This window comes from Acomys minous (assembly GCF_964271855.1).
Source record: "Acomys minous genome assembly, chromosome: 4".
NCBI lineage: Eukaryota > Metazoa > Chordata > Mammalia > Rodentia > Muridae > Acomys > Acomys minous.
Window position 1 is genome coordinate 114,223,828 of NC_140486.1, and position 26,230 is coordinate 114,250,057.

General features: G+C 47.6%; 1 protein-coding gene across 1 annotated transcript in view; it reads right to left on the minus strand.

Annotated features, from left to right (window-relative positions):
* Positions 1-25,878, minus strand: part of DRC11 (dynein regulatory complex subunit 11) — a 113,546-nt gene extending 87,668 nt beyond the window's left edge. The window contains exons 1-6 of the mRNA XM_084779500.1: positions 25,587-25,878; positions 16,646-16,970; positions 14,564-14,683; positions 12,245-12,436; positions 10,609-10,680; positions 276-481 (exon numbers count right to left, since the gene is read on the minus strand). Coding sequence (XP_084635626.1) covers positions 276-481; positions 10,609-10,680; positions 12,245-12,436; positions 14,564-14,683; positions 16,646-16,970; positions 25,587-25,597 — 926 coding nt within the window. The 5' untranslated portion in view covers positions 25,598-25,878. The remainder of the gene's footprint in view (positions 1-275; positions 482-10,608; positions 10,681-12,244; positions 12,437-14,563; positions 14,684-16,645; positions 16,971-25,586) is intronic.
* Between the last annotated feature and the right edge of the window lie 352 nt (positions 25,879-26,230).

Below are 26,230 nucleotides of genomic sequence, written 5' to 3' on the forward strand. Positions count from 1 at the left end.
AATCCTTAGCACTGATAGCTGACTTTTTCAAAATGAAGTCAAGAAACCTCTTGTCTCCTCCGTGCTGTATGCCTGGGTGTTCAAGACCACAACACGCCAGGCGGTGCCTCACGCTCCTAATCCCAGGGCTGCAGAGCGGAAGCAAGAGGCCTCCCTTAAATTCAAACCTGGCTCGGACTAAGCAGTGAGACCTTGCCTCAAAAATGAAACGAGACAACCAGACAGCAGCAAAACCACCGGCTGCTGCGCGGAGCCACCTGGGGAGAACTGGTCACCTGCATTCGATGAACCAGCGCCGGATCTGGTCTTGAAGGTGATCCTTGATGTCCGGGCCTTCCATCACCTTCAGGTCCTCCTTGATGTTCACCAAGGCCTGCTTGTAACTCTTCTCGTGCTTCAGCTGCATCTCGTTCCGCAGGCGCATCACGTGTTCAGACTGGACGATGGCAGTGCTGACCTCGTTGAAGCGAGGGGGTGGCTTCTGAAAACAAACCGCCCAAAGCATTGAGATTCTAAAAGTCAGAGGACTGGCCGTGTGTGTGTGTGTGTGTGTGTGTGTGTGTGTGTGTGTGTGTGTGTGTGAGCCATTAGAGGGAAATCAAGTGTGTTGCCTTTGGAGGCCTCGCAACACAGACACATTAGAAAACAATACAGCTAGAGCACAAGGTCAGAGCCAGGGCTAGCATCTGAAGAATTCACACCATGGAAGGGGAGAGACGTCACACACCACGGCACACACTCCGAGGTGTGTAATAGCTCAAACAATGCGCGTTCAGATCCAAAACAGTGAGGACCCATTGATTGTAAGCAACATCTCAGATACTGTGTTATAGCGATAGAAAACTAGGACACTCAGTAAGCCTATAAATCGTCCCCCGGGTTTCAGAAACTAAAGCTTTTCCCAGCCTTATTGATGAGTGGGAGGAAAGAACGGAGAGGAGGGAAGTGCTTGTTGCAAAGCCTATCGAAAGGAGTTGTATTCTGATTATTTAGAATTGACCTAAAATTCAACTCTGGAAATCAACTCTCAACTCTCCAAAGACACACACTGTGCAGCCTAATTCAGACACACATCCCAACACATCTTACAGAATGTTCTCCCTCCAGACCTGTCAATCAACAAATCAGAAAGTGGTCCATGTGCAGCATCTTCTGGCCCCCAGCCCTGAGCCATGTGCAGCATCTATGCAAGGTTGTAGGCATTCATACCTCAAATGATGCTAGGATAAAACTCAGTTCTTTTGAAGCCCCGAGGTTGAAAAGTCAGGTAGATTAGCCCATATCTCTATGCAGCAATCCAGGCAACACCATGACGGAAACTTGGATGGAGAGAAGTAAAGGTGGTGGAGGTGGGGAAGGAGCCGAGCCTGGTGCTTACAGCCCCCCTTACCTCCCGCATCAGAAATACAAGAGTGAGAGAGGACAGCTCTCTTGTACAGGGCAAAAGCTGGCATCTCAAGGCTTCCAGAGGTTCAGCCAAGGCCCTCAAACCAAAGGCAGAATGACTGGGTACCAAAGCCAGTCTTTCACAGACTCTTGAGACCCAAAGTGCATTCTTGGTAAATTTGCCTGCTGGGTTAAACACGGCCATTTTTAAATCTAACGTTATATGAAATAATTTAAGTCAATTATATTGGTAACCAAATTACCAAGACTCAGAACTCATGACTTCTGTGTTACAGTAAAATGTATCGGTTCAGCCTAAGATGGTTAATAACTGACACAGAGTCTGAAATGTACTTTAAAGCTGCCAGCACTATGCTGGGCAGAATCTACACTGATACAAATCTACTTGTAAACTGACGTAAACTAACTACTCTAAACCTCATAACATACATATATTCCAAGCACTTGCCAATCTGGTAATCCTCGGCCTGTTCTCTCCCCTTGTCCCAGTCCCCTGTCCTTGTCAACTCTCAACCCACTTCCCCTCTCAACTGTCAATCTTGGCTTTTCCCCCTCTCCAGGAAGTCCCGCCTTCCACTTCCTGTCTTTCTGCCCAGCTTATTGGCTAAACAGCGCTTTATTGACAGTTGTTACATCCACTCAAGACATTCCTCCACTTCCTGCCTCCTGAGCTCCTGGAAATGCTTACTGTGTCACTTTGAGTAACTTTTGACTGCTTGGGGAGTAGTCCCAGGGGACATTATCCTAGCTAGTGTGGTGATGGGTTTGGTGCTGATGTCCCAGCACAACCTGGCAGATCAAAGGCCACACTCAGTTGTTCTAGGAATTTTGTACCATGGCCATTGGGTCAAACAAGCTCCAATGTATGTGTACACACACACACACACACACACACACACACACACACACACACACCTCCATAAGGAACACTTCTGGACCTCCATGTGGGAGAGATTGTTCCACCTTCCCGTTTGTTAGAATTTAGGATCCACTTAAAACCAAACAGTCAAGTGAAATAGAAGAGGAAGTTTTATGTGTAATACTTTATCAATGTATCCACTAGAAACTTTTTAAAATGACAATTTTCTCATTTAGTATAAAGAGAATTAAGTACAAAAATCACAATTTTTATTAAGATGCAAATACCCAAAGAGTGGCTCCAGAGTGAGAATTACACATTTTTTTGCGTGTGTGTGTGTGTGCACGTGCATGTGCACACACACTTATGTGTGTGGAGGGCAGGGGTTGACGCTGAGTAACTTCCTGGAGTCTCTCATCTAAACCCAGAACTCACAGATCTGGCCATTCCAGCTAGGCAATCTGCTGCTGAGAGCTGATTTCACCTCCTGAGAGCTGGGATTATAGGTAGGCTGCTATGTCCATCCAGCATTTATGTGGGGGCTGGGCATCTGAACCCCATGTCCTCATGTTTGCACAGTGAACACTTTGACCCACTGAGCCATCTCTCCAGCCCCTGCAACATTCTTTAACAGGTTGATGTAATCATCTCAAGGTTTGGCTGTACTCTGCCCCACAAGCCCTTGCTCTGTGCCTCCTCAGCGATGCTCACATTCATCTTTGGAAGTAGAAATGAGAGCGAGGAGGATCCCATTGGACAGATGTGAAAGCGGAGGGAGGGCTCATGCCAATGAAGATGGCCGCCACCACAAGCTCCAAGCCCCTTCCACTCCGTGTTGTGCTGCTCCGTGCTGTGTTATTCAGATGGGAGCACTCATGCGTGTTTCTCCATATAGATTTTCTCTGGCGAGAATACATCTGGGTCATTTGTAACTCCCTCCTCTTGCTGTTTTTGCATTTGAAGGTTCTAATAAATTTACATCCTATGCTAACGAGCATCCTGTCCTTTGGGCACAAACATCTTTTCTTCTTTAGAGACTCTGGTCATATGAATTCAAATTTGTTAACTGGCCACATAAACAGCAACTCATTTAAAAATAAATTAGGGATATTAAAAGGAGAGGGAGAGCATGATAACATACGACATATTGGAATGCATGGGCTGTAGATTAACGCATCTTAATGAAGGCTCCCCATGTGAGCAAACCATTACATTTGCCGGCTCTCCACAATTAACGACCCAGAACGGAATAACAAAACCTACATTTCCAGCGAGGTTCTCTGTCAGCAAAACACACACGCGTTAATAATTGATGTTGCTGTAGAAATGCGACGTGACGTGATGCTTCCTGAGTTTGGTGGGGGAAACAAGACTCCCCACTCCGTTAATGTCAATGCTTAGCTAATGTTTGACCGGCTTTGGATTTCCAAACCCTTGTTGAATTTAGGAAGAGAAAACGGTCATATATAAAAAGCTGCCCAGCATATCAGCCCCAAGTAGACTGGGAATTGTGTGGTTTGGTGCTGGAGATTACCCAAGGGACTTCTGTCTGGGTGTGGTAGTTGTCACCCAAAGTGGAGGAAGGGATCTCGGCTAGTGGCCTGTCACACCAGATCTCCCAGGGTGTGCACTGGTGTGCACTGGTGTTTGTGGGGAGGCACTCAGAAGGGCTGCCTTGGCATCCAGGGCTCTGATTTTGTAGGACAAAGACATCAGGTGGCAGAACAGCAAACTCCTCATCAGGTCCCCTTGAGATTGGGTGTGCCATCACTTCAGAGTCACCTCTCTGTAGGTACACAGCTGCGGGTCCAGAAACACACCTACTCTGCACAAGGCCAGGCAGAAGCAGAAGCCACGGGCTGTAGGGGAGACATTTTTCTTTGGTCCTCTGAGTTGAATGAGCTCAGCGTGAATCTTTAAGATCCACCATTTTAGCAAACACCAAATCTGTTAAAAAGAAGCAATGTTTTCTATGCCATCAGGTTTAAGAATTCAGTACTTTTTTTTTTTTTTTTAAATTGCTTATTTGAGAACTACGGTAGGGTAGGGTGCTGGGGATCTCTCAGATCTCTAGTGGCCAAGGCTGAGTCCGTCCCCTTTGTGTTCTCACAGCTTAAAGTCAGCACTGCGAGGCAAGTCTGAGCTCTTTTACAAATAATGAGCTCAACTATTCCTCACAGTGGCCTTAAGCGGAGAGAGGGCTGCTACTTTCCCTTACATATGAGGGAATGGAGGCATGGAGTTATCAAGAGCCTTGCCCGGGGTCACACAGGCAGGACACATGGAAACACTCTTATTCTTGTGTTTGATGCCCCTCTTTGCTGAGCATCAAGCTGAATCCATCTTGTCTGAAAAATCATTTCTTATGGATGCTGTGAATTGTATTTTGAAAACAATACGTTCGTGAACTTGGTGGCTATTGCTGAGCTGCCTTGCATGGGAGTTTTATATAAGGCATTCTCCCTGCTGAGTCTGTGACAGCGCTATTTCAAGACATTATGGTGACATGAACCTTCCTGGTCCCTCTCTAGCTTAAATGGGTTAAATCACAAAGATTTAAAAAAAAAAACAAAAAACCAAGAACTTGCTAGCACTTTAGTGACCATGTCCAACTTGCAAATGATGTTGGCATCTCACTCAGGATTCTACACTGTCTTAGGAGCAGAGCAGGCCATAGTTGGTGAGTGCTTCACATGATTTGCTCTGTACAGGAGAATATGGCGCCACCAACAGGCCCAGGAGTCTGTAGCTTTGCCCACAGTCCATGTAGCATCGAGAGGCTTTGTAAAGGGGCTCCTATGAGGTGAATGAGGCCATGACGGACTTCTGGGGCCAGGGGATAAAGGGAGGGCAAAGGAAATTATTTTGTCATTTAGTGTCTGATGACCTAGAAACCTGAGGCCATAATTAAGCAGAGTATTAACAGCAACAAGAAATATTTATATGTACACACACACACACACACACACACATATTAATAAGAGTAGAAGTCAAGCTAAGGTATGTCAAGTCAGGCAATGGAATGGTACAATTTTATTTAGTAGAAAAGACAGGGATGCCTTTGCCTTTTCTCCAAGGCCTCTTAAGTGGATCATGGGTTTGTTTTTGTTTTTATTTTTTAAACAGAGCCTCACACTGTAGCCCAGGCTGGCTTGGAACTTTCTATATAGCTCAGGCTGGCCTGGAACTTTTGAGAGTCTTCCTTTATAAATGTCCAGAATTCCAGACACGGGGGCTCATGCCCAGCAGAAGCAGGCTTTTGAAATCATTCAACACCTCTGGGGAAGCCTCTTCACCAGAGGGCACGGTGGCTGGAGGGGCAGCTTACTGCCTCTGTGGCTTTTACTCTGGTAGATCCCAGTGTGGCAGCCCCTACTTGTCGCCTTGGGGACTCTTCGGGTGGCCCCTTTGCAGCCAGGTAAGGAAGGAAGCAATGAGCCAGACTCAGCCTCATGAACTTTTCCCGATCAAATTTTGATGGGCCAGTTTTCAGGAGGTAGATTTAGCAGGGTGAGACAGTGACAGCCTGTGTATGCATGCTGGATACAAGTGTTTTATTTAAGAGCTTATTTCTGTGTTTTTGTACATGAATGCTCCGGACTTCTTCAAAGTGTTCTGTTGTAAGGACAACTCAACCATCACTACATCTTAACATTTCCCAATATGATACAAACAACCTTCCTTGAAGGTGTTTCTCACCTCACACTCCAGGTGAGCGAGGCCTTTCCCTTTAAGTTCGTAGGTTGTTCTGTTTGCTGTCCTGTGAGAGGCAGGTACTATGCCAGTTTTTCAAAGAGAAAACTGAGGCTCCCAGAGAGGGTGTGTAAGACGTGGGGCTGGGCTTTGGACCATGGCTGTTTGCCTCTAAGGTTGTTGCCAACCAAAAGCCCCAGAGAGGCCCAGTGATCACAGGAGAAATGCTGTGGCCGGATGCTGTCTCAGCTGGGACACTGAGGGGACAGACAGCTCTTCTAATGTTAAAAGATGCAGCAGGGGCTCTTTGAGCCTCACTCCCAAGGTACCCCAGCCTGTGCTGGCATTAATAAAAATAAAATTCTAATTTATTAGCCCCAAAGCTATGGAGAAAATAGCTTGTTTGATGGTGGAGTCTAAAAGTGGATGGGTTTATTGGTGCTTTTAGGATTTTGATGATGTTTGTAGAAGCCACAGGACCATCCCTTTAATAAGTGACCCCAGAGTTCCTCATTACAATGCGAACAGCGATGCCTTCAGGGTAACTTAAAATACGCAGGGCCCTGACTGCAGGACGGATGGCTCTGAGGGGTCCAGCAAAGAGAATGGATTGTGTTCATTAAGTTTCCTTTCACTGGATCCACGCTATTGGTTCTGCCAATTAAAATAGCTGCACACGATTTTCAGACCACAATTTATTTTCCTCTGAAGACTTTTATAATCTAAATATCTAAAATGGCAATATCAAAAAAAATAATTTATAGCCCAATGGTTAAGAGAAACATTAGGTTGGGGTAGAAGGCAGAGGGATGCCCTTTGTCCTGATTCTGCGTTCAGAGGCTAGATCGTCGTCGTCGTTGTCACCCCAGGAAGTGTGGTGGGCTTGTGTGAAGACACAAGCACAGCTGGGATCGACTAAACCAATGGCTTTTACATTGGCATAACGGATCGAGATGAACAAATGGAAAATCGAAATTTGAAATGAGGAGGCAACACCCTCATCAATGACAGAGTGGAAAATATACTGAATTGAAAACATGCCCTTGGTTTGGGATAGTTTCTTCTTCTTCTTTTTCTTCTTCTTCTTCTTCTTCTTCTTCTTCTTCTTCTTCTTCTTCTTCTTCTTCTTCTTCTTCTTCTTCTTCTTCTTCTTCTTCTTCTTCTTCTTCTCCTCATCATCCAGCAAACTGCAGATAACATTCTTTCAAAAATTGAGTCCACGTATTTCTCAGTGGTTAAAATTTCAACAGAACATGTAATATCAAGAGGCGAAAAGCGTACAGAGTGGAAGGGAACGCACAGCAGGGGGTGGGGTGCGGGGTGGGCGGCTGTTCCCTTCATGACGTGCAAACTGCAGGGCAGCGGGGAAGTTCTCTTTGGAGACCAGTGCAGGGAAATTAGAGAGCAAGGCGGAGAGTTTGAACCACACACAACGTCTCTACCTCTGAATGGCACCAGGGGAGGCAGTGGAGATTAAAGGGTGAATGTGAGCATCTTTGGTCACTGCCTGGGATTCTGGACTTTTTTTTTTTTTAAACACAGAAGGTGGCCAGAAAATGGAGACTGAGTCATGTTAAACAAGAGTGCTTCTCAAATAGACGCTGTTGAGTCAAAAGTTTGATACTGTGGGTTTCACTTAAGTACATGCCTTGAATCTTAGGTTGCTAATTTGACTTTTAAAGTAAAAAAAAAAAACAAACAAACAGCCAATATAACTAGTTTATTTTCTGCATGCATATGTGTGAGCATGTGTGTGTTTATGTGGGTGTCTATATGCGTATAGGCACACCTGTGCATTTGGATATGTGTGCACACGCGTGGTGAGTGTATGTGGGGGCCATCGGCTGACATTAGGGCTCCTCCTCAATTACCCTTCAGCTTATACAGGAAGGCAGGGTCTCTCACATGAACCCGATTTGACTAGTTTAGCCCGCAAACTTCCTCCAGGAACACTTCTCTCTGCCTCCTGAACACTATAATCACAGGCAGTGGCAGTGTCAACAGAGGAACTGCCCAGATCAGACTGCCTGTGGCCGTGTCTGTGAGGGATGGGTCTCGGCTGGTGATGGATATGGGAGGCCCAGCCCGCTGTGAGTATGTGACACTCCAGGTGTCACATTTGTCTATGGCTCAGTTTTGGGTTTGTATTTTTCACCTGACACCGACAGCCAAGACTTCTCTCTCCTTCTATTTGTTCTTTCCCTATCCTGACCCAATGTTTATTATCTGTTTTCCACATGTCATTGTTGGGGATGGATGGGCAGTTAGAAACTGCTTATGATTTATTTCCCAACAATAATTCAAAAAAAAAAAAAAGGCCCAGGTCCTCTCTGTATGAACGCTTGACAACAGCAGTCGGTCACCCACCTACAGTGGAGGGGGGAGGTGGCAGCAGGGGTGCACTGAGAAGGGTCTTTGCTGCAGTGATGGGGGTGGGCAGTGCCTTGGTTCACACTCCACTGTTGTCTGCACTGCCCCAACTATGACAGAAATGGTGGATGACCAAGGCCACTTATTGTCGTAACTCACTCTGCCTTTCAAGCAAAAATCAGTTTTATTTTATTGTCTTTGTATTGTAATTTTTTTTAAAAAACAGAAACACCTGGAACAGAGTCTGACCATAGCTGAACTTCTTAGGCTGAGAAATGGAGCAGGGTGCGGACATACCTCCTTGCCTTCATGAGCAAATGCGTCCCCAAGCCCCAGGAAGCGAGGTCCAGCGAAGCCAGCTTGCTGTGCACTGGCATGGGTACTCAGCCACACAAGCTGCCATTATGCACTGTGTACACAGTACCACCTGAGCCACTTCCACTGCACCCACCGGGGTCAGCACTGGACAAAAACCACTGTCCTCGGTGCCCACTTCTCCTGGTCCTGACTAAACCCAGATGCTGGAGAATCGGCTGAGCCTCTGCTACTGTGATTGGCTTAATTGAGGTTTCTTATGGCTTCAATGGGTTTTGATATTTACACTTCCCCAGACAATCGTCTCTGCATAGTGTCTTATAATTTATGACCGCAGAGGCTTAAGACGCGATCTCATAGTTTTTTAGTTTGTTAGCGTCTGTGCTTATTTATGGTATATTTATGTTCCTGTTTCTTCTTTCCTTACTTAGCCTCACCGGAGCTCTACAGGCAGTTAGTTCTTCTCAGAGTCCCTGTCGTGTCCTGTCAGCATTGCTGTTTCCGTGTTTTTAAGCTGAGGATACCAATGGAGCCCCACATGCAAAGCAGCCGGCTCCCTGTGGTGCATGTGAAGCTGATGTGTAAGGCCTGGTGGGATTCTGGTATTCTTCGTTAAAAATTCCTTTCACGAAACTAAGTTGGTCAACAAGTGAAGTCCCTTCAGGAGTGGCCACATCTCTGGGGATGCTAGTACTACAGAGTTGACCTTCTCAGCTCTGAAGGGATGTCACGTCACATGCAGGGACATAAGAGGTCTCCTGAGCTTCCACAGGGTATAGTGCCCAGTAATTCAGTGGGACCCATGAGGAGAGAGGTTCCAGTTGAGGAAGAGAAGGCTCTGAAAAGGAAGTGGTGGGCTGCCCTGAGAGGCACAGTCTGTGCTCAGGACACGTGAGCCCCTCTCAGAGGCCCCGTACTCCATGCACAGAAGACACTGAGGACCAGGCTCTAAGGTGGCGCTTCTCAACTTTCCTCACACTGTGACCCTTTAATACAGCTCCTCATGTTGTGGTGACCCCCAACCATAAAATCATTTTGTTGCTACCTCATAATTTTGCTACTGTTATGAATCATAATGTAAATACTGTGTTTTCTAATGGTCTTAGGAGTCCCCTGTGAAAAGGTGGTTCAGTTCCCCAAAAGTACTGTGACCCACAGGTTGAGAAATGCTGCTATAAGGGGATTCTGCTGTGCTGCCTCCTGGTCCCTAAACCCTGACGTAACCCCTCTTTGGGGACCTGTTGCTCACTTTTAACTAACAATAGAACCATGGGACCTTCTTTCCTTGCCATCTCTGGGGAAGCAAGCTGCCACATGGAAAACTCAGGGGCCATGAGATCAGGTGCTGGGCTGTCTCCAGCTGAGATCTGGCATAAAACTGATGGTGCCACCCTGGCTGTCTGCAAGGAGGGACGCTATCAATGGCCACACGACCTTGGAAACAGATCCTTCCCTACTCCAGCCTCAGATGGGAACCCAGCCCCAGCTGGTACAACAACAGCCATGTGACACCTTGGCAGAGAACTGAACTGAGCCAGATTCGTGAGCCACGGGACCCGTGACATAACACAGGTGGTCACCTAAACTGCTGCTTTGTGTTGACACAGCTACGCAGCGATACATGGCAAGTGCACCCTTGTAACCCGTGACTTGCCAATCACTGTGGAAATGGGCCCTTCAGCATCAGCTGGACCAAAACAATCCCATTCTCTCCAGAAAGACACTCATGAAGCTGAGGGCTCTGCTGACCCCAGGGCAGGCGCGGGGCGGGAGGGGGGATGTTTCCAGCTGTCTCCCACCTCCTTCATGCCGTGGGACACTCCCCAACCTAGTGAGTCCCCTGCAGGCTTCTGAGCAGCCGGACACTTCTATTCTCAAGTTTCCTATTCTGTTTTCCTCTCTCCTCAGAAACTCGCTGGAGAAGACGCACATCCTACAGGCTCCATTCTAAACAGTGAACTTACCATACCCAGGAATACCATCTCCTCTTCCCTCGCCTTCACTGTTTTCCTGTTTTGGTGGAAACTTCGCCAAACCTGCAGACAAACGCATCATTACTCCCGAGAGAAGCTCTCTCCCGTAGAAGGTGCCCATCCCAAGCCCTGCGTCAACCAACTCTAGACTGCAGGTATGGGTGTCACTGGGGTGATTTTTTTTAAATGTTGGGATAATAGGAAATTACTTTCTTTTATTTTTTTCTTTTGTTACTTTTTTAAAAAAAATTTTGTTCTTTTCTCATTATAAATACATCCTGACAACATCCTCCTCTCCCTCCACTCCTCCCAGCCGCCCCCTCCCCTCGCCCCCTCCCCTCTTCCTCAGATCCACTATCCCTTCATTTCCCTTCAGAAAAGAGCAAGCCTCCAAACATGTCCTACAATAAGACCAGGCACAGACCCTCAGATCAAGGCTGGATGAGGCAACAGCTTTCTTAAATTCTTTTCTGTGTTACCTATATGAGTGTTTTGCCTACATATATGTATGCGCAATACGTGGCTGCTAACCAACACTGCCCTAACCGACACAGAGGACAGAAGTGAGCATCCGATCCCTGGCAACTGAAGTCACAAGTGGCTGCGAGCTGTCACGTGGTTGCTGAGAACTGAATCCAGATCCTCCAGAAGGGCAGCCGGTGTTCTGAACCACTGAGCCATCCCTGCAGCCCCCAACAGTCAACAGTTTTAAAGGACTGTTATCAAAATGACCTGTAGCTGTCTTTGAATCTTACTTTGGATTCTTTAAGAGAAACTTCTAGAAGTCAGAAGAGTGAGACTAGACCTGGGGGTGGTACTTCATGACCATACAAGTAATATAGCGGGTACAGCTCAGGCACTTCCAGAAGTGGCGGATTATGAGGCCACAGAGAGGCAAAGAAAGGGGTCTGCCTGTCCTTCCCGCTGCCTAGGCCCAGGTCTTTCCATGCACAGCTAGGAGAGTGCCCTGCCCCTCAGGCTCCCCAGGATGTTTCTGTACTTATTTTCTTTCAAACTTAATTATGATTTGTGCCACATGCCTTGGTCTTCATCTTTCCACAAACAACCTTGCCCTCCATTGGGAAAAAGACAGGGTACATTACTAGTAACACTGAGGAGAAAAATCAGACCCCAAGGGCCCCTGGAGAAGGAATACCAAGGTTCTGGCCCATAGTCATGTGCTAAGTGGTGAGCTCACTTTTCAAGCCCCCCCACCCCCACCCGGAGTAGCTCCTAGCCTCTCCTTTCTGCAACTGTCTCAGAAGGGATGCTTTTTTTTTTTTTTAAAGAATCTTATTGTGAATTTACATCCCCGCTAGATTCTAGCAACATTCTTTCCAATAATTATCGGTGCCCTTTTAGAAGTCTTTGAACACAGTGTTCTGCATCTTAAACTCCCTAGTTTACAATAAACAAAATAAAAACAAGACGGCATTTCTCCAGGGTAAGCCATCGGTCTTTGTGGGGTTTACTAACTCAGCCCAGCTTTCCTATAGGTAAGGCTTTGGGTTTTGAATTTCAGAGCTTAGCCCCAAGGCTGGACCATGTGGCCTGGCCCCTCTCATCCAGAGGCGCCCCCTCCCCCCAGCCTCCTCTCCCCTCCCCCGTCGTGTCTGTCTGTCCTTACTTTCTGAATCTGGAGTGCCGCAATACCAGTGTCTGATAGCTTCTGGCTTAGCAGCTTCATTTCCTTGGCTCTGCACTCCTGAAGAAAGATCTGCTTCATGAACAGCGCCCTGAGGCGGCCCTGCCTTGCCCGCTCTGCTATCTGGATCAGTTTAACTGCCTCTTCCAGTGCTATGCTCTTTACAGCGTAGGTCTGGAAAAAAAAACAGACAAATCAATATTTATACATGTGAACCGGACCCGTGAGATAGCTCAGCAAGTCTGGGTGCTCGCTGCCAACTGCATCCTCTAGTAAACCAACTGTAGATTGTGATCCCGACTTAAGGACAATGTCCTAGCTGGTTTTTCTGTTGCAGTGATGGACAGCATGCCCCCAAAGCATCCTGGAGAGGAACGCTTCTTTCATCCTTTCATTTTATAAGTTACAATTCATCACCAAGGGAAGCCAAGGCAGGAGTTCAAGACAGGAGCTTGGAGCAAACACTACAAAAACTCGCTGTTTACTGCCTTGTTCCCAGGTCACCCTTCTATACAGCCGAGGCCCATCTGCTGAGGGGTGGTACTGCCCACAGTGGCCTGGGATCTTCTACACCAGCTCTCGATCAAGGAAATGCCCCCATACTACTAGGAAAAGGAGAACTGGTTTCTTCCAGAGACAAGTTCCCAAATAAGATTCCTAATCCTAAGTGATCATCTTGGGACACGTGTACACATGAGCAATGTTAAAAGAACTTAGTAGGTTGTATATGCATGTGTAAATGTGTATATGTGAGCATGACATATAGTACATTATAATACTGTATATAATGTATATGTATGTACATGCAACAATTGTCCACAGACCAATCTGATGAAGGCGAGTTCTCAGCTGAGATTCCCTCTTTCCAGGTGTGATAAGTTGCTAACCAAGGTGAGCGATCACACACTAGGCCACTACCCTTTTAAACAGAATGCTAACTGCCACCCCAGCAGGTTAGTTCTACGGCAAGTTAGACTTGAGATGACTAGAAATGTTAACCAGACATATCGATTTCATGCTGGAAATTCCATCATTTGCTTAATGAGAGAAATACCAATGAAAACCATGGTGCTGAGTTGAAGACTTAAATGTACTTCAAGCAAAAGGCTGAAACCAGTTGTAGACTGGTCAGAGGCTAGGATGTTAAACCATTTAGAACTATTTGCTGCTATATGTGAAAAGGCGACTCAGTCACTCTCAAGGTTGAGGAACTGAGTTTGGATTTCCGCTAATCAACTGAAGAGTTGGGTGTGACAGTGAGTGTCTGGAATTCTAGTGCTGGGGGTGTGTTCAGGGCATAGCCAGGTGGATCTCTGACATGCAGTGGCCAACCAGTCTAGCTGAATTGGTGAGCTCCAGGTCTGCTGAGAGACTTTGCATAAAAAAGTAAGGTGGAGAGTGACTGAGGAATGCACTCAACACACAAGTGCACATACATGTGCCTGTTTGCACACACACACACACACACACACACCTGTTTGCACATGAACACCACACACACACAGAAGCACGCACACACGCACACAAATATACAAACATGATAAATGAGAGTTCATGCTGTGGACTGTGAGGTCTCAGGTGGGGTATGTACGACAGGCTAGGTGAGTGATGTGTGCCATTTTTAGGGGTGCGGATTTATGCAAGTAAGATCTCTGGGAGTTCTTAGCCACCCATGGAGACCTGAATGGGATCAGGGTGAGGCTACTGTTGTCCTGAAAGCAAGGGAGGCACCTTTTCAGACCATGACAGGAGAGTGTGTCCCTGCATGGGTAAAGGCACTCTGCTGCCACATGCAGCTTTGTGCTGGGTCTGGGGATGGACCACAGAACCTCCTGCTTGTGTAGGAAACTCTTCACTGAACTGTCTCCTAGGCCTTTCTGGGGCTCTCTTAAGGAAGTTATTTTCCAAGAGACAGTCCTCCCAGGTGATTCGAGTGTCAGTCAGTCAGAACTCATGAAAGGCCAGGGGGCAGTTGAGAATGCACAGTTAGCCTTGAGCTTGTGAATTCTGAGCTTAGTGGGTCCACTGTCTGACTTCACCAGGTGAACTAGAGATGACAACGCAGGCTGAATCCTAGTATAAGCCATGAAGCATTACTATTTGGTCTTTATTTCTTGTAATCATGGTGACTCACTAGCAACCACCCAAAAATTATATTATCCCTTATAGACCTCATATAGCATGCAGGGTAGGGAGGCACCTTCCTCAACATAGAGATAAGGTAAGTGCTTCTCACACAGTTGGAGACATAGAAGAGGAGGTTATACAAGCAACAAAGGCATTTGTTTACATGATACACACCATTCCTGGAAGGTTCAATCCATATTCGTCTAAGATCTGAGCAAGGATCTTCTCTCTTCCTTTTATGACTTCCAACCTCTCCTTCAAAAAATACCTGGGTATGGGGACATCCAACTGTTGCTGAAGAAGAGAGAATAAATAAAAGAACATTCTGTTAGGGTCCCAGGACTCAAGTCCACCTGGAAATTATGGTAGGATGGCTTGCTTGGGGCTGGGGCTAGAGAGAAGGGTTCAGGGGTGGGGGTAAAGATGTGTGCAGCACAAGCATGAAGATCCGAGTTCAAGGCCAAGTAGCGACACATGGAAGCATTCTGAGGAACTCTGGACCAAGGGCAGGATGGGGATGAAAATGGCTTGATCTTCCTCCCTAGTTTTCTTTCTGGCTCTAGCTCTACCTCCTCCATTCTTTTGATCTTCCAGCTGACCAAGGCTCCAAGGACTGGGAGGCCAGTTCAGACCAGAGACAGATACCATCAATTTCTGGCTTCAGGGAGAGCCTGCCAGGCACAGTATCCCAGGTGCTGGGGGCTTAAGTTCTAACATACAAACAGCTGGGAGATAGCCAGGGAAACATGGAGGAGTCTTTGTAAGAGAATGGCCACAGCGGCCCGGCACACGGCTCGGAATGGTCCATCCCAAATGCAGGGACATTCCCAGGGATTGCTTCTCTTGCAGGACACTGTTCACAGAATGCGGATGCAATTGATGGCCGGTGTTCTGGCCTCTGCACATCAGTCTCAAGGATGGTGGAAAACGCTGTTGATAACATCCTACAACATAGAGTGCCTGGATGAAACCTGTTCCCCTATTCCCCCTCTCTTCCCTGTGCACAACTGGGTTCTTACAGCAGCAGCATTTCCTAGTTATAAGGAAGGTGACCCGCTGAAGCGCAGGGTATTGTGAATAGCAGGGAAAAGTGGAGAGATCCTGGCACGTGAGTCCCTAAACCTCTTTAGTCTGTAACTATTTAATAGCCTTGAAATTAGATTTAGACATTGAATGTCACCTTACTAATTAAATTTAGGAATATAATTCAATAAATAGCTATTTCACATTTGGCTTAGGCTATTCTTGCTTTTTTTTTTTTTTTTTTTTTTACATGAGTGAGCACCAAGCATACCTGACTGAGTCCAGTGGTTTAGCTTTTGTTCTTAAACATGTATGACATACATGTGAAATTCTGGAATGTGTTGATTCAATCCAGTTACTCTCATTAGTCTATTCTGGTATGATCAGATAACAACACAAGAGGTCTCCCCCAGAAAGAGAAAGAACCTTTACAAAAGTCAGAATATTTTCAAAGCAAAGAGACATTAAGCTCCGTCTTAATGTCTTGAGGGAAACATCCTTTCAAAAGTCAAGGGTGAGTGAATAGTGCCTACAGCTGGAAGAAATGAGGTGACCAGTGGACCTTGGGGGAGCCCAGCCAGCCAGAATATTGAAGACACTTTAGGCTGATGTCTGTCAGCAAAGAGGAAAAAGCTCAGTGGCAGGGTCCGAGCGACCACAGGAAGTGGCTCAGCTACCAGTTGGCAGAGGAAGGCTCCCTTGGGCAGTAAGGAAGACTACGTCCTTCTGTATGGGACCCAAGGAGCAAAACCCACCACTATAAACCTACTGGGTTGGTATTGACCCAGAGCCAAGAAAGAGATTCATCCAGCTGGGGACAAGGAGGAAGCCATGCAGACTACCATCCAAGTGATGATACCATAATAGAAGGCAAAGGGTTTTGTGGACCTAGAGAGCTGGGGGCATGACCCAGAGAAAATGGGGGACGTTGGGCTTTGGGGTATATTGTGAGAGCAGTCTACCCCATCTCAACCATCTTGACAGTGTGGCAGCTCGGTGATAATAGGACCTCAGCGTCAAACAGACTCAAAGGCTGTGCAGAGATCATTCTACATAGACAAGGAAGCAACCAAAGCCTGCCTCATGATGCTGAGGTTTAGGTGAAGAGGACATTCAGGCGTTTTAATTCGATAAGGCCGTCACATTTCAGTGTGGCTGCAGACAAAGAGACACAGCCCCATGCACCTTGTTTACAACAAAACCTAATGAGGAAAACACTAACAAAATACTTACAGGAGCTAACTTCAGGTCTTGTAGGATGTCGTCGAAATAATGGAACTCCGTCATCTCCAGCTCGACCATCTCGTTCTTCAGTTCCAGAATGCGACCCATCACTCCACTCAGGATCTTGCGGATGAGCATGCGCTTCTGTGGATGGACTATTTGGTCGTAGACATTCTCCATGTTCCTGAAGATCTGCACATACTTTATGTAAAAGGTGGCTAACGTCTGGAAGACTATGACCTTGTTTCTCTGGGGTTCGGTCTTCTTCTGAGACTCTTTGTCAAGCAGAGAATTGAGGGCTTCTTGGGTCTGGTGCCACATTTTATTGTACATTCTGGGGTGGGGGAGATATAGATAGAGTTCAGACAACCTCATGGGTAAACTTTATCCCGCTGAGCACACGTATTGGTCATCTGGCATCACAAAGCACAACACGCACGCAGGGGTGAGCTCAGGACATGGTGGTAAGTGGCTGGAAGGCTCTCTGGTGTTTTGACATGCTTGTGGTTTTGGGGCTTTTTGTTGTTGTTGTTGTTTCTTTGTTTGAACAACCATTGCTATGATTAGTAAATAGTTTCAAAAGCCTCTTTATGAATAATGACTGCTCTTCAGCATGTCTGTGAAGCCAGTGTTACTCCACCAATTTAAATAATAAAGTCATTTATATCCAGAACAACTAGCTGACTTAAAGGTATATATGTACATCTCTATGATGTATATATGATGGAAAGCATACATTGAAACTACCATTTGGGAAAGTAATTCCACATTACCTTGTAAAATTAGATGTGTACAGACTCTTTCTGTGGATAAAGCTATGGTCCAGAGTACCTTATGACTATGTATCAAGTCTGATTGTAGTAATGTTTTTTTTTTTTTTTACTGTGTTAGGGAAAGAATTCAGGGCTTTGAGCAAGCTGGGTGAGTGCTTGGTCACTAAAATATGTCCCTAGTCCTTCAGGTTCCTGACGTGTGTGCAGGTGTGTGGAGGCCAAAGGTCAACCTTCAGTGTCATTTCTCAGGACACAACCACCTTGTTTCTTGGGACAAGGTCTCACTGGCCTTGGAATTCATCTAGCAGGCCAGATTTGCTGACTAGGGAGTCTCAGGGATCCCCCTTTTTCTGTATCCCCAGTGCTAGGATTGTAAGACTGTTACATCATACTCAGCTTTTTTTTTTTTAATTAAGTAAATTCAGGTCTGGATACTTGTAAGACATTTCATTGACTAAACTACCTTTCCAGCTCCAGTATTTCTTAAACAACAACAACAACGATGAAAGTCTGAGGCAGTTGCTCAGTGGCTAAGAGGACTAGTTGCTCTTGCAGAGGACCTGGGTTTAAGTCCAGCACCCACGTGACGGCTCAGAACCTTCTGTAACTCCAGTTCCAAGAGATCTGGTGCCCACTTCTGCCCTCAGTGGGCATTGCATGCAAATGGTACATACATGTATATTTACATACATATGTGAAAACAAAACACTAACACATATACAAAATAAATATAAAAAAATAGCAAAAGTCTAGAGATAACCCACCAATGAGAGGCAAAGAGCTGCTGTGTAGTCACTAAACTGTTTCATACAGCAGTGACAAAGTGTGCATGAACCATAGCTGAAGACAACAGTTGCTGTCCTTAGAACCATAATAGCTCATGAGAAGTGAGGGTCCGATGGGGTCTGCGCCTGCTGGGTCCTCTTGCCTCACTCTACTGGGAGGAGCCTATACAACTACTGGACTGTTCAACGCCCTGGTTAGGGAACAGCTGGAGGCAGTATCATTCACCAAATGGGGCTGCTTGGGGACCATGGCATCCCCTCTCTGCCTCCCCTGTTGATAGTTCTGTCATTGGATTTGTTCAATATGCCTGTTCAGATGGGAATAATTATGGTAAAGATTTCTCCTTTCCAAATTTTAGTGGTTTTATACTTAAAAACTAAGGGTGAAACAGCTGGATGTTGTATCTGGGCAGAGGCTTCTCTGGAGAGGGTGGTGGCCCTGTCCCCTGACTGAAAAGCCAGAGCCTGAAGCCTTTGACTCTTTCGTGGCTCCAGCCTGGACAACTCCCAGGCGTCCTAGTGCCTGGTCTACAACGACCTGTTCGCATGTGTCATTTTCTGCGGGATCTGGAGTCATTTAGCCGCTTGCTTCCTGGCGGGGCTGGGGCTGGGGCTGAGGGGGGAGTTGTCACATGATCTGACACAGCTCTACAGTCAAAGCTCCTTTACAGCCCCTTCAGAAGCACCAGGGCCTCCCCTCTTTCCGGGAAGCCCTGGCCTTACTCCAGCTCTCTGCCGGCTTCACACCTCTTGTCCGTCTCTTTCCCTCTTCAGTTCTCCTGATGGTTTTGTCAGACGTCCAGGTGCTCTTTGTCCTCACGAGTTCATAGCCTTTCAAGTCCTTATTGACACTTGAGAAACAACTTAGGGAGCACTGGGGGTGAATACTCATATCCAACCACCTCGTTTTTTTCATTTCTTCAACCATCCTAAGGTCAGCAAGAAGCTCCACCTACAGGCTTTCCTGACATCCCACCCCGACCCGTTCCTAAGAATTGTTGCCACTGACTGATGCCCTGACTGGCCGTGCTTCTTCCATCTTCCCGGCCCAATGTGCCTCTTGATGTGAGAAGGTTTTCAGTGTTGTGTGGCTCTGGTTACAGTGATATGATTGTGGTGATGATGATGGTGGTGGTGGTTGTGATGGTGATGATGATGGTGGTGGTGGTTGTGATGGTGATGATGGTGGTGGTGGTGGTTGTGATGGTGATGATGGTGATGATGACGGTGGTGGTGGTTGTGATGGTGATGATGGTGGTGGTGGTGGTTGTGATGGTGATGATGACGGTGGTGGTTGTGATGGTGATGATGGTGGTGGTGGTTGTGATGGTGATGATGGTGGTGGTGGTGGTTGTGATGGTGATGATGGTGGTGATGGCAGTAATGATGACGACTGCGATGATGTTGGTGGCAGTGTAATAATGGTGATAGAAATGGTGGCTGTAGACGAATGATTGTTCCAGTTTATGTGTGAGGAAACCAAAGCACTCAGAGGTCTGAGGCAGACTCCAAGACTTGGCATTCTGATTCCAGGGATCATTGCCTGCCCTCCAAACTTTATGCTTCTTGTTTGTGTCTGGGCAGAGGCTTCTCTTGAGAGAGTGGTGGCCCTGTCTCCTGAATGAGAAGCCAGAGCCTGAAGCCTTTCAGGCCCTCTTGGCTCCAGCCTAGACAACTCCTGGGCATCCTGGTGCCTGGTCTACAGCTACCTGTTCACATGTGTCATTTTCTGCTGGATCTGAAGCCGCTTAGCATGAGTAGTTACTGGGCACAGATATAAGGCCACCATGAGAAGCAAAGGCTATGTGAATCCCAAATCATAGCTTTTCCTCCCTCCCATCCCCTTGAGTAGGATGCTGAGTGTGGCATCTGGCACTCCATCTGCAGTGTCCAAGCACCACACCTCCCCAAACTCTACAACAGTTAGAGGATTCTGTTAGGGAAAGAGCGCTCCGCTAGGTAGCTTCCCACAAAACAGGGCAGGAGCTCTGACTGCTACAGGATTTCACTCCCTGCATACTTGGTGGCTAATGGTCAGTCGTGCTAACCAGCGGCAATGACTGTCCATGGAAGAGCAAGATTGCAGAAGCTATGTGCTCCTGCTCAAAGCACCTGGTGTGCCAGACTTTCTGCATCTGTGTATTCTGGGCTCAGAAAGATAAGCCACAGGGGAGGACAGGGGAAAGCACAGATGAGCAAGTCAAAGGTGGTGTCAAGCCTCAACAGAAGCAGCTGCTGCCAGCCATCTACCTGCAGAACAGAAGTTCACAAAGGACATAAACTGAGAACGAGGTTATGTTGCCAAATCCTATACTTGCCAGATCTGAGAAGGGCACAATTTAAGATGGTCACTGGCCTGAAAGAACACAGGTTGAGCACACCAGCAAGGCTCCACAGCTGGCAGCATCAAACATAGAAACAATGTAGGATTTGTTTTCGGAGACAAACTAGGGCTTGGGGTCTCAGCTAACAGACATGGTGACGGGAGGAGAGCTCTGTTGAGAACTCAGATCTGACACTCTGCTTGTCAAACCAAACTCAGGCAGAAGGAAAGCATCAGCTCTAACCCAGGCAGGGTGAACCCAGGAATGCCCAGGGTTCTGCATGCCAGAGCCCCTGACCACACCCAGCCACAGAGTGACAAAACCACAGGCTAGTCACGGGCATTTGAGAAGATACCCAGCAAGGTGCAAGCCCATTCCTGAGCGAAGATGCCCTGTGCACACAAGAGTGAGGGCTGCTGCAGGATGCTAAATCCAGAGACCACTGCATCCTCATCAGGAAAACATGAACAAGGTGACCCTGGATGTTAGGAGTAGTAAAAGGGGAAGAAGGGACTGACAAAAAGAGAGTTTTAACATTAATTTTTGTAAACGACTTAACTGCCAAATGCAAGAAAACCATAATAATAAATGATGTCATTTGAAACAGCAAGATTGTGAGGCTCAGACAACACCCACCTAAAGAAAAGGCAAAGAAAAAAAATAAAGAGAAATCTCAGCTATATCTCAGTTCAAACACAGGGTGTTAAAGAGTTATGGGGCTACACAGGTCTAGATGAAAAAAAAATTTAGGGTGCAGAAGCTGAGAACAAACAGAAGTCAAGATCTGTTCCTGCCCAAAGATACAAAACATAAAGAACATTAAGGAGGCTGATATACAAATTTAATATGGACAAGAATCCATGAAACGAGAATAAATATCATAATTTTAATGTGAGGATAGAAGAGACAGCGAATGATGAAAGGCAACTGTCTCGGTAATTGTTCTTTTTCCATAGCAAAACCGTGATCAAAACAACTTAGAAAAGAGTTTAACTTGAGGCTCACGGCTCCAGAGGGTTAGAGTCCGTGACCATCATGGTGGAGAGTGTAGCCGAGGGCAGGGAGGTATGGTGCTGGAGCAGTAGCCAAGAGCTTACACCTTATCAGCAAGATGTAGAGGAGGCAACTGGGAATCACGTGGGCTTTGGAAACTTCAAACATACCTCCTTCATCATGGCCACACCTCCTAGTCCTTCCCAAACAGCTCCACCAACCGGGAACAGATATTCAAATATATGAGCCAATGGCGGTCATTCTTATGTAAACAACCTCAGCAACTTATACTTCGAATTGCATTTCCCGGCAGCACTGTAAAGAGGCCGCCCCCTAAGAGTGTGGGGCTGGGTAGCTTGATCCCGCCCACACCCACATGCATCAACAGTCTCAGGCTTCCATCATGGCACTCCCCAGATGTCACCACAGAACAGAAATGCAGGGGAGCTGGATGCTGCGAGGGGCCGCTGCAGCTAGGCAGGATCGTGTAGAGCCTGTGCCCTCAAAAGAGTCAATGCCTTCATGTACCCACTTCAGGGTTTAGGACAGCAGGGACTTTTCAAGATAGGCCATAGCAGAAGCATGGAGTCAAAGACACTCTTAGTGGCTGGAGCCTCACCGGTCCCTCCCTCTAGACTGAATCCTCTCTTTCTCCCTTGTACCTTTCAGAGACCCTGCAGGCATGGTGCTGGATAAACGCATGGATTCCATGTCACGGCCTGTTGTCTTCACCACTGAAGATGGATCCATCTCTTTCTGACAGAGCTGTTTCTTGGGTACCGTGCCTTTTTGCCTTGATCCATTTCCTGTATCTATAGCACTACACTCTACCATGCTGGCCTGCCCCTGGACTTTTTTAACTACCATGCCTTGGCCTGTGGAGTGCTGGCCCCCGCTCCCTTCCTGCCCCCCACCCCCCATTTAGACCTGGTGTGACATGAGCCCACAGATCATCCCCTGCTCCTTTTGCTTATGTGGGACCTGTGATGATGATGTAAGAGAAGGGACACAGCAAGGCGCTAAACAACAGCATCATGGAGACACATGTCACAAACTACCAGGGACTCTGTATTCAAGGGTGTAATGCTGTGGCTTTAATCTATTTACAGTGCTGTACAACCATCACCACTGTTGAGTTCTAGAATGTTTTCACCACCCCAAGAGAATCCTGTCCAGTCAAATAGCCACCCCCGAGTATGCCTCCTCTCAGGCTTTGATGGCCACAGATCCCAAGTTTGGGCCTGGAGAGATGGCTCAGCAGTTAAGAGCACTGTCTGCTCTTCCAGAGGTCCTGAGTTCAATTCCCAGCAACCACACGGTGGCTCAGGACCATCAATACTGGGATCTGATGCAGGTATACATGCAGATAGAGTACTCACATACATAAAATAAATGAATCCTTTTTTAAAAAAGCAAAACAAAACAACAGCAACAAAACAAACCCCAAATCTGCCTCTCTTGGCCTCATCCAGACAGTCCCACATACAGCTGCACCTGACACACATATCCTAAGTGAAAATATCACGGATGGAAAAATGACAAGCATCAGCAGGCAGGGCACACTGCAGTGAATGGTGGCTTCCCTCTCGATCAGCATTTACCAGGCTGAGCACCGAGAACACCAGGCATAAATCATTAGCACAGAAGCTCCACCTTCAAAACTCATAGGTATGGCATATACTGAATTCCAACGGCTTTTATACCTCCATGAAGCAGAGAGATTTTTAAGTTGAACCATCCTAAGTTGGGGGCTGTCTGTAAACGGAGTCTGTCCTAAGTCACTTTCTGTTAGTGGCTTCATACACTCATACCACGTGACAAGTTCACTCATGTTGCGGCACAAACCAGGACTTCTTTGGTTTAATGCCAAAGAGCCTGTGGTGCTATGGGCATACCCTTCTGTGGCTTACCCTCCACCAATCAAGGAACCCTTGGGACATTTCTGCTCTGTCCGGAGCATACCGCTGCTGTGGCCTCTTTCTGAGGACATGGGTTTACCTTTCTGGTTGTGGCCAGGAGGGGCGTCAAAGGGGTGAGCGCAGTAATGGCAAAGCTATCCTGCCTCTCAAGGGAGAGCTAGGTGTAGGCAGACCAGGCCACCTCCTGTGCTCCTGAATCCTCAGGAGCGGGTCCCTGTCCCTAAGGGGACTCTGAGGGGCTGGGTCACAGGTATGATGGTGTGGAGAACCTAGATGTATTTCAATCCTGAGACTGCCTAGTGGTTTAAAAGGTCTGTGATGGATTTGAGACTTGAGCACGTGGCCTAGAAACGTGGCAGAATCTGAAGTCAGGGTGGCGGTGGGCGAGGGCTTGGAAAGACCACACGGCTATTCTACTGCTTGATGGACTCTTCCTGCCACTGGTGGCTGGGGAGGGACCATGAACTGAGCATCCTTGGGAAGTCTAAGTGTGCCAATGGCAATTATCTCCTGCCAGTGACAGGGATGAAGCCATCCTCCTTCTCACTGGGTCCGTGGTCACCCCTTCCTGCATGCCCCCAGCATCTTCCTGCTCTGAGAGAGATCTGGCTCTCTCTGCCCCTCTGTGTGTGTGTGCATATGTTTATTGGGGGTGTAGGTTGGTGTGTGTGGGATTTTCCTTAATGGGTGGCCCCCTTCTGCATGGAGCTCTTCTGTCCTGGCTGTGTGTTGCTCCAGGAGCCTCCCGGCTTTTCATACCAGCTCGAAACCCTCTCCCTCTTCCCACCTCCTAGCTCTGAGTCCCATGTCCTCAGAGACAGCCCTTCTCTTTTGCTTTCCTTCCAGATGTTCGGCTACACTCAGTTTTGGTGAGCTGTCTGCTGGCCCAAGTGCTCCCACTGGCTCTCACTATTAAGGGTGTCACCCACCTCCTCCTGACCTCCCGTTTTATCCTGATTCCCTCACTACCAGGCTTTCTTTTTAACATCTAAAACTGTCTTGCCAGGTGGGGTGGCACGCGCCTTTAATCCTAGTACTCGGGAGGCAGAGGCAGGTGGATTGCTATGAGTTCGAGGCCAGCTTGGTCTACAAAGTGAGTCCAGGACAGCCAAGGCTACACAGAGAGACCCTGTCTCCAAAAACAAACAAACAAACAAGCAAACAAACAAACGCTGTCAGAGCTTCACTGCACTGGCTTCCCTCTTCTGTCTCCAAAATGATCTTTCCAGCCCATCACTCCAGTCAAATATGAGCGCGGACCGTAGGCTGCTAATTTGGCTTCCATTCCTTCTCTCCTCAGACTCAGCCAGCAGCACTGGGCAGAGCCTGTTCCCCCTCCCTACACCATTTTCCCATGGAAGGAGGGACTTTGGTTTCTTTGTGGGGTTAGCTCTTCTCCCTGTGGACCCAGGCTTGCCCTCTTAATTTTTTGACCCACGTCTCATATAGACTATCCTGTGTTTATACAATCAAGTTCCTACTTCATCTTCATGAGGTTAAGACCTGCTGTTCTGCAGCCTTCCTTCCAACTCCACAGGCCTCAGTCTGTTCTCTTGATCTCCCCTATAGGCACTTCTCACCCCATGCCTCCATGAGCTGGGAACCTCCAGGCTTAGGTTCCCTGGAAGACAAGTATTGGGACGCTGAGGTTGGAGCTGTGGTTATTGATGTTGTGAGCCACTGTCCCGCAATGTGTTGAGAGCTGTCTCTTCTGCAATATGGAAGCTGTACACTTACTCCAGCCAAGCCATACCACATGCTCTCAACGTGGAGTAAGTTCAGAGCCAAGTTCATCTCATCTGGAGGCAATGGCCTGGAGGCTGGCCTGGGAACCAGAACACTGACGCTTCTCCCTTCAGATCTTTCTAGAATGAAGTTTAGGGGCTATGGTTCTCACAAGCAACCCCTTCGTTACTAATAGAAAAGCCACCTAGGTCACCCATGGCATGACATGCAGACCCGGAGGTCCCTCCCTGGGGATGGAGGGAAACAGCCTGGTGTTCCTTGCCAACAAGACACGGATAGTCCATCCTGAGGCATACTGAACTTGATGAAAGATAAAGAGGAGAGAGGGGAGGAAGAGGAGAAGAGGCGGGAAGGCAGAAACCACTCTGCCTAAGCGCCCTGGGCTAAGGCAATAGTAACCCACCACTTACAGGTTCGACATGGCTGGCCTCTTTCGGTCTTCCTTTCACCCGCTGGGAAGCTTTTCTTACCCCTTTGAAGGCTGGCCTACTGTCCAGGTTGGAGGGGGTACTCCCAGAGGTTCCCAAAGGTTGGAGATTCCTCTGGAGGGAGAGGTAGGGACGGAGGACAGCCTGTCTCTAGGGGCAGGGAAGGGTGCAGCGAGGTGGGTCACCCTGCCGTCACCCTCGGGGGAGCGCAGGCACGAACTCTAGTTTCCTCGCTCTCGTTGCTGCCCCGGGCTTTGGAACCTCACTTCTCCTACTTGAGCAGCTCCAAGAAGTCCTAGCAACGAGGAATCTACGCATGCGCAGTGCCCTCACGCGTTTCCCGTTTCCGTGGCAACCGCGCAGCAGGTAAGGAGCTGGGGGTGGGGCAGGTTTGCAGCTGATCAAGTCCGGCTCTTGAGGTCCTGCTTGCCCTAGCCCCACTCAGCTCTGCCTGGGGTCTTTGACAAGGACTGTCTCGGCGGCACACTTCAGTCTTCCCAACTTCAGAAAGAGTGGGCGCAGAAGTCACTCCTTCGTCCCGCACTATGGCAAGTGCAGAAGCCAGCGCTCCATAAAGGGGAGGTGCCCTGTGTATGTGAGCTTTTGGAGACCCGCAAGGAGACTTT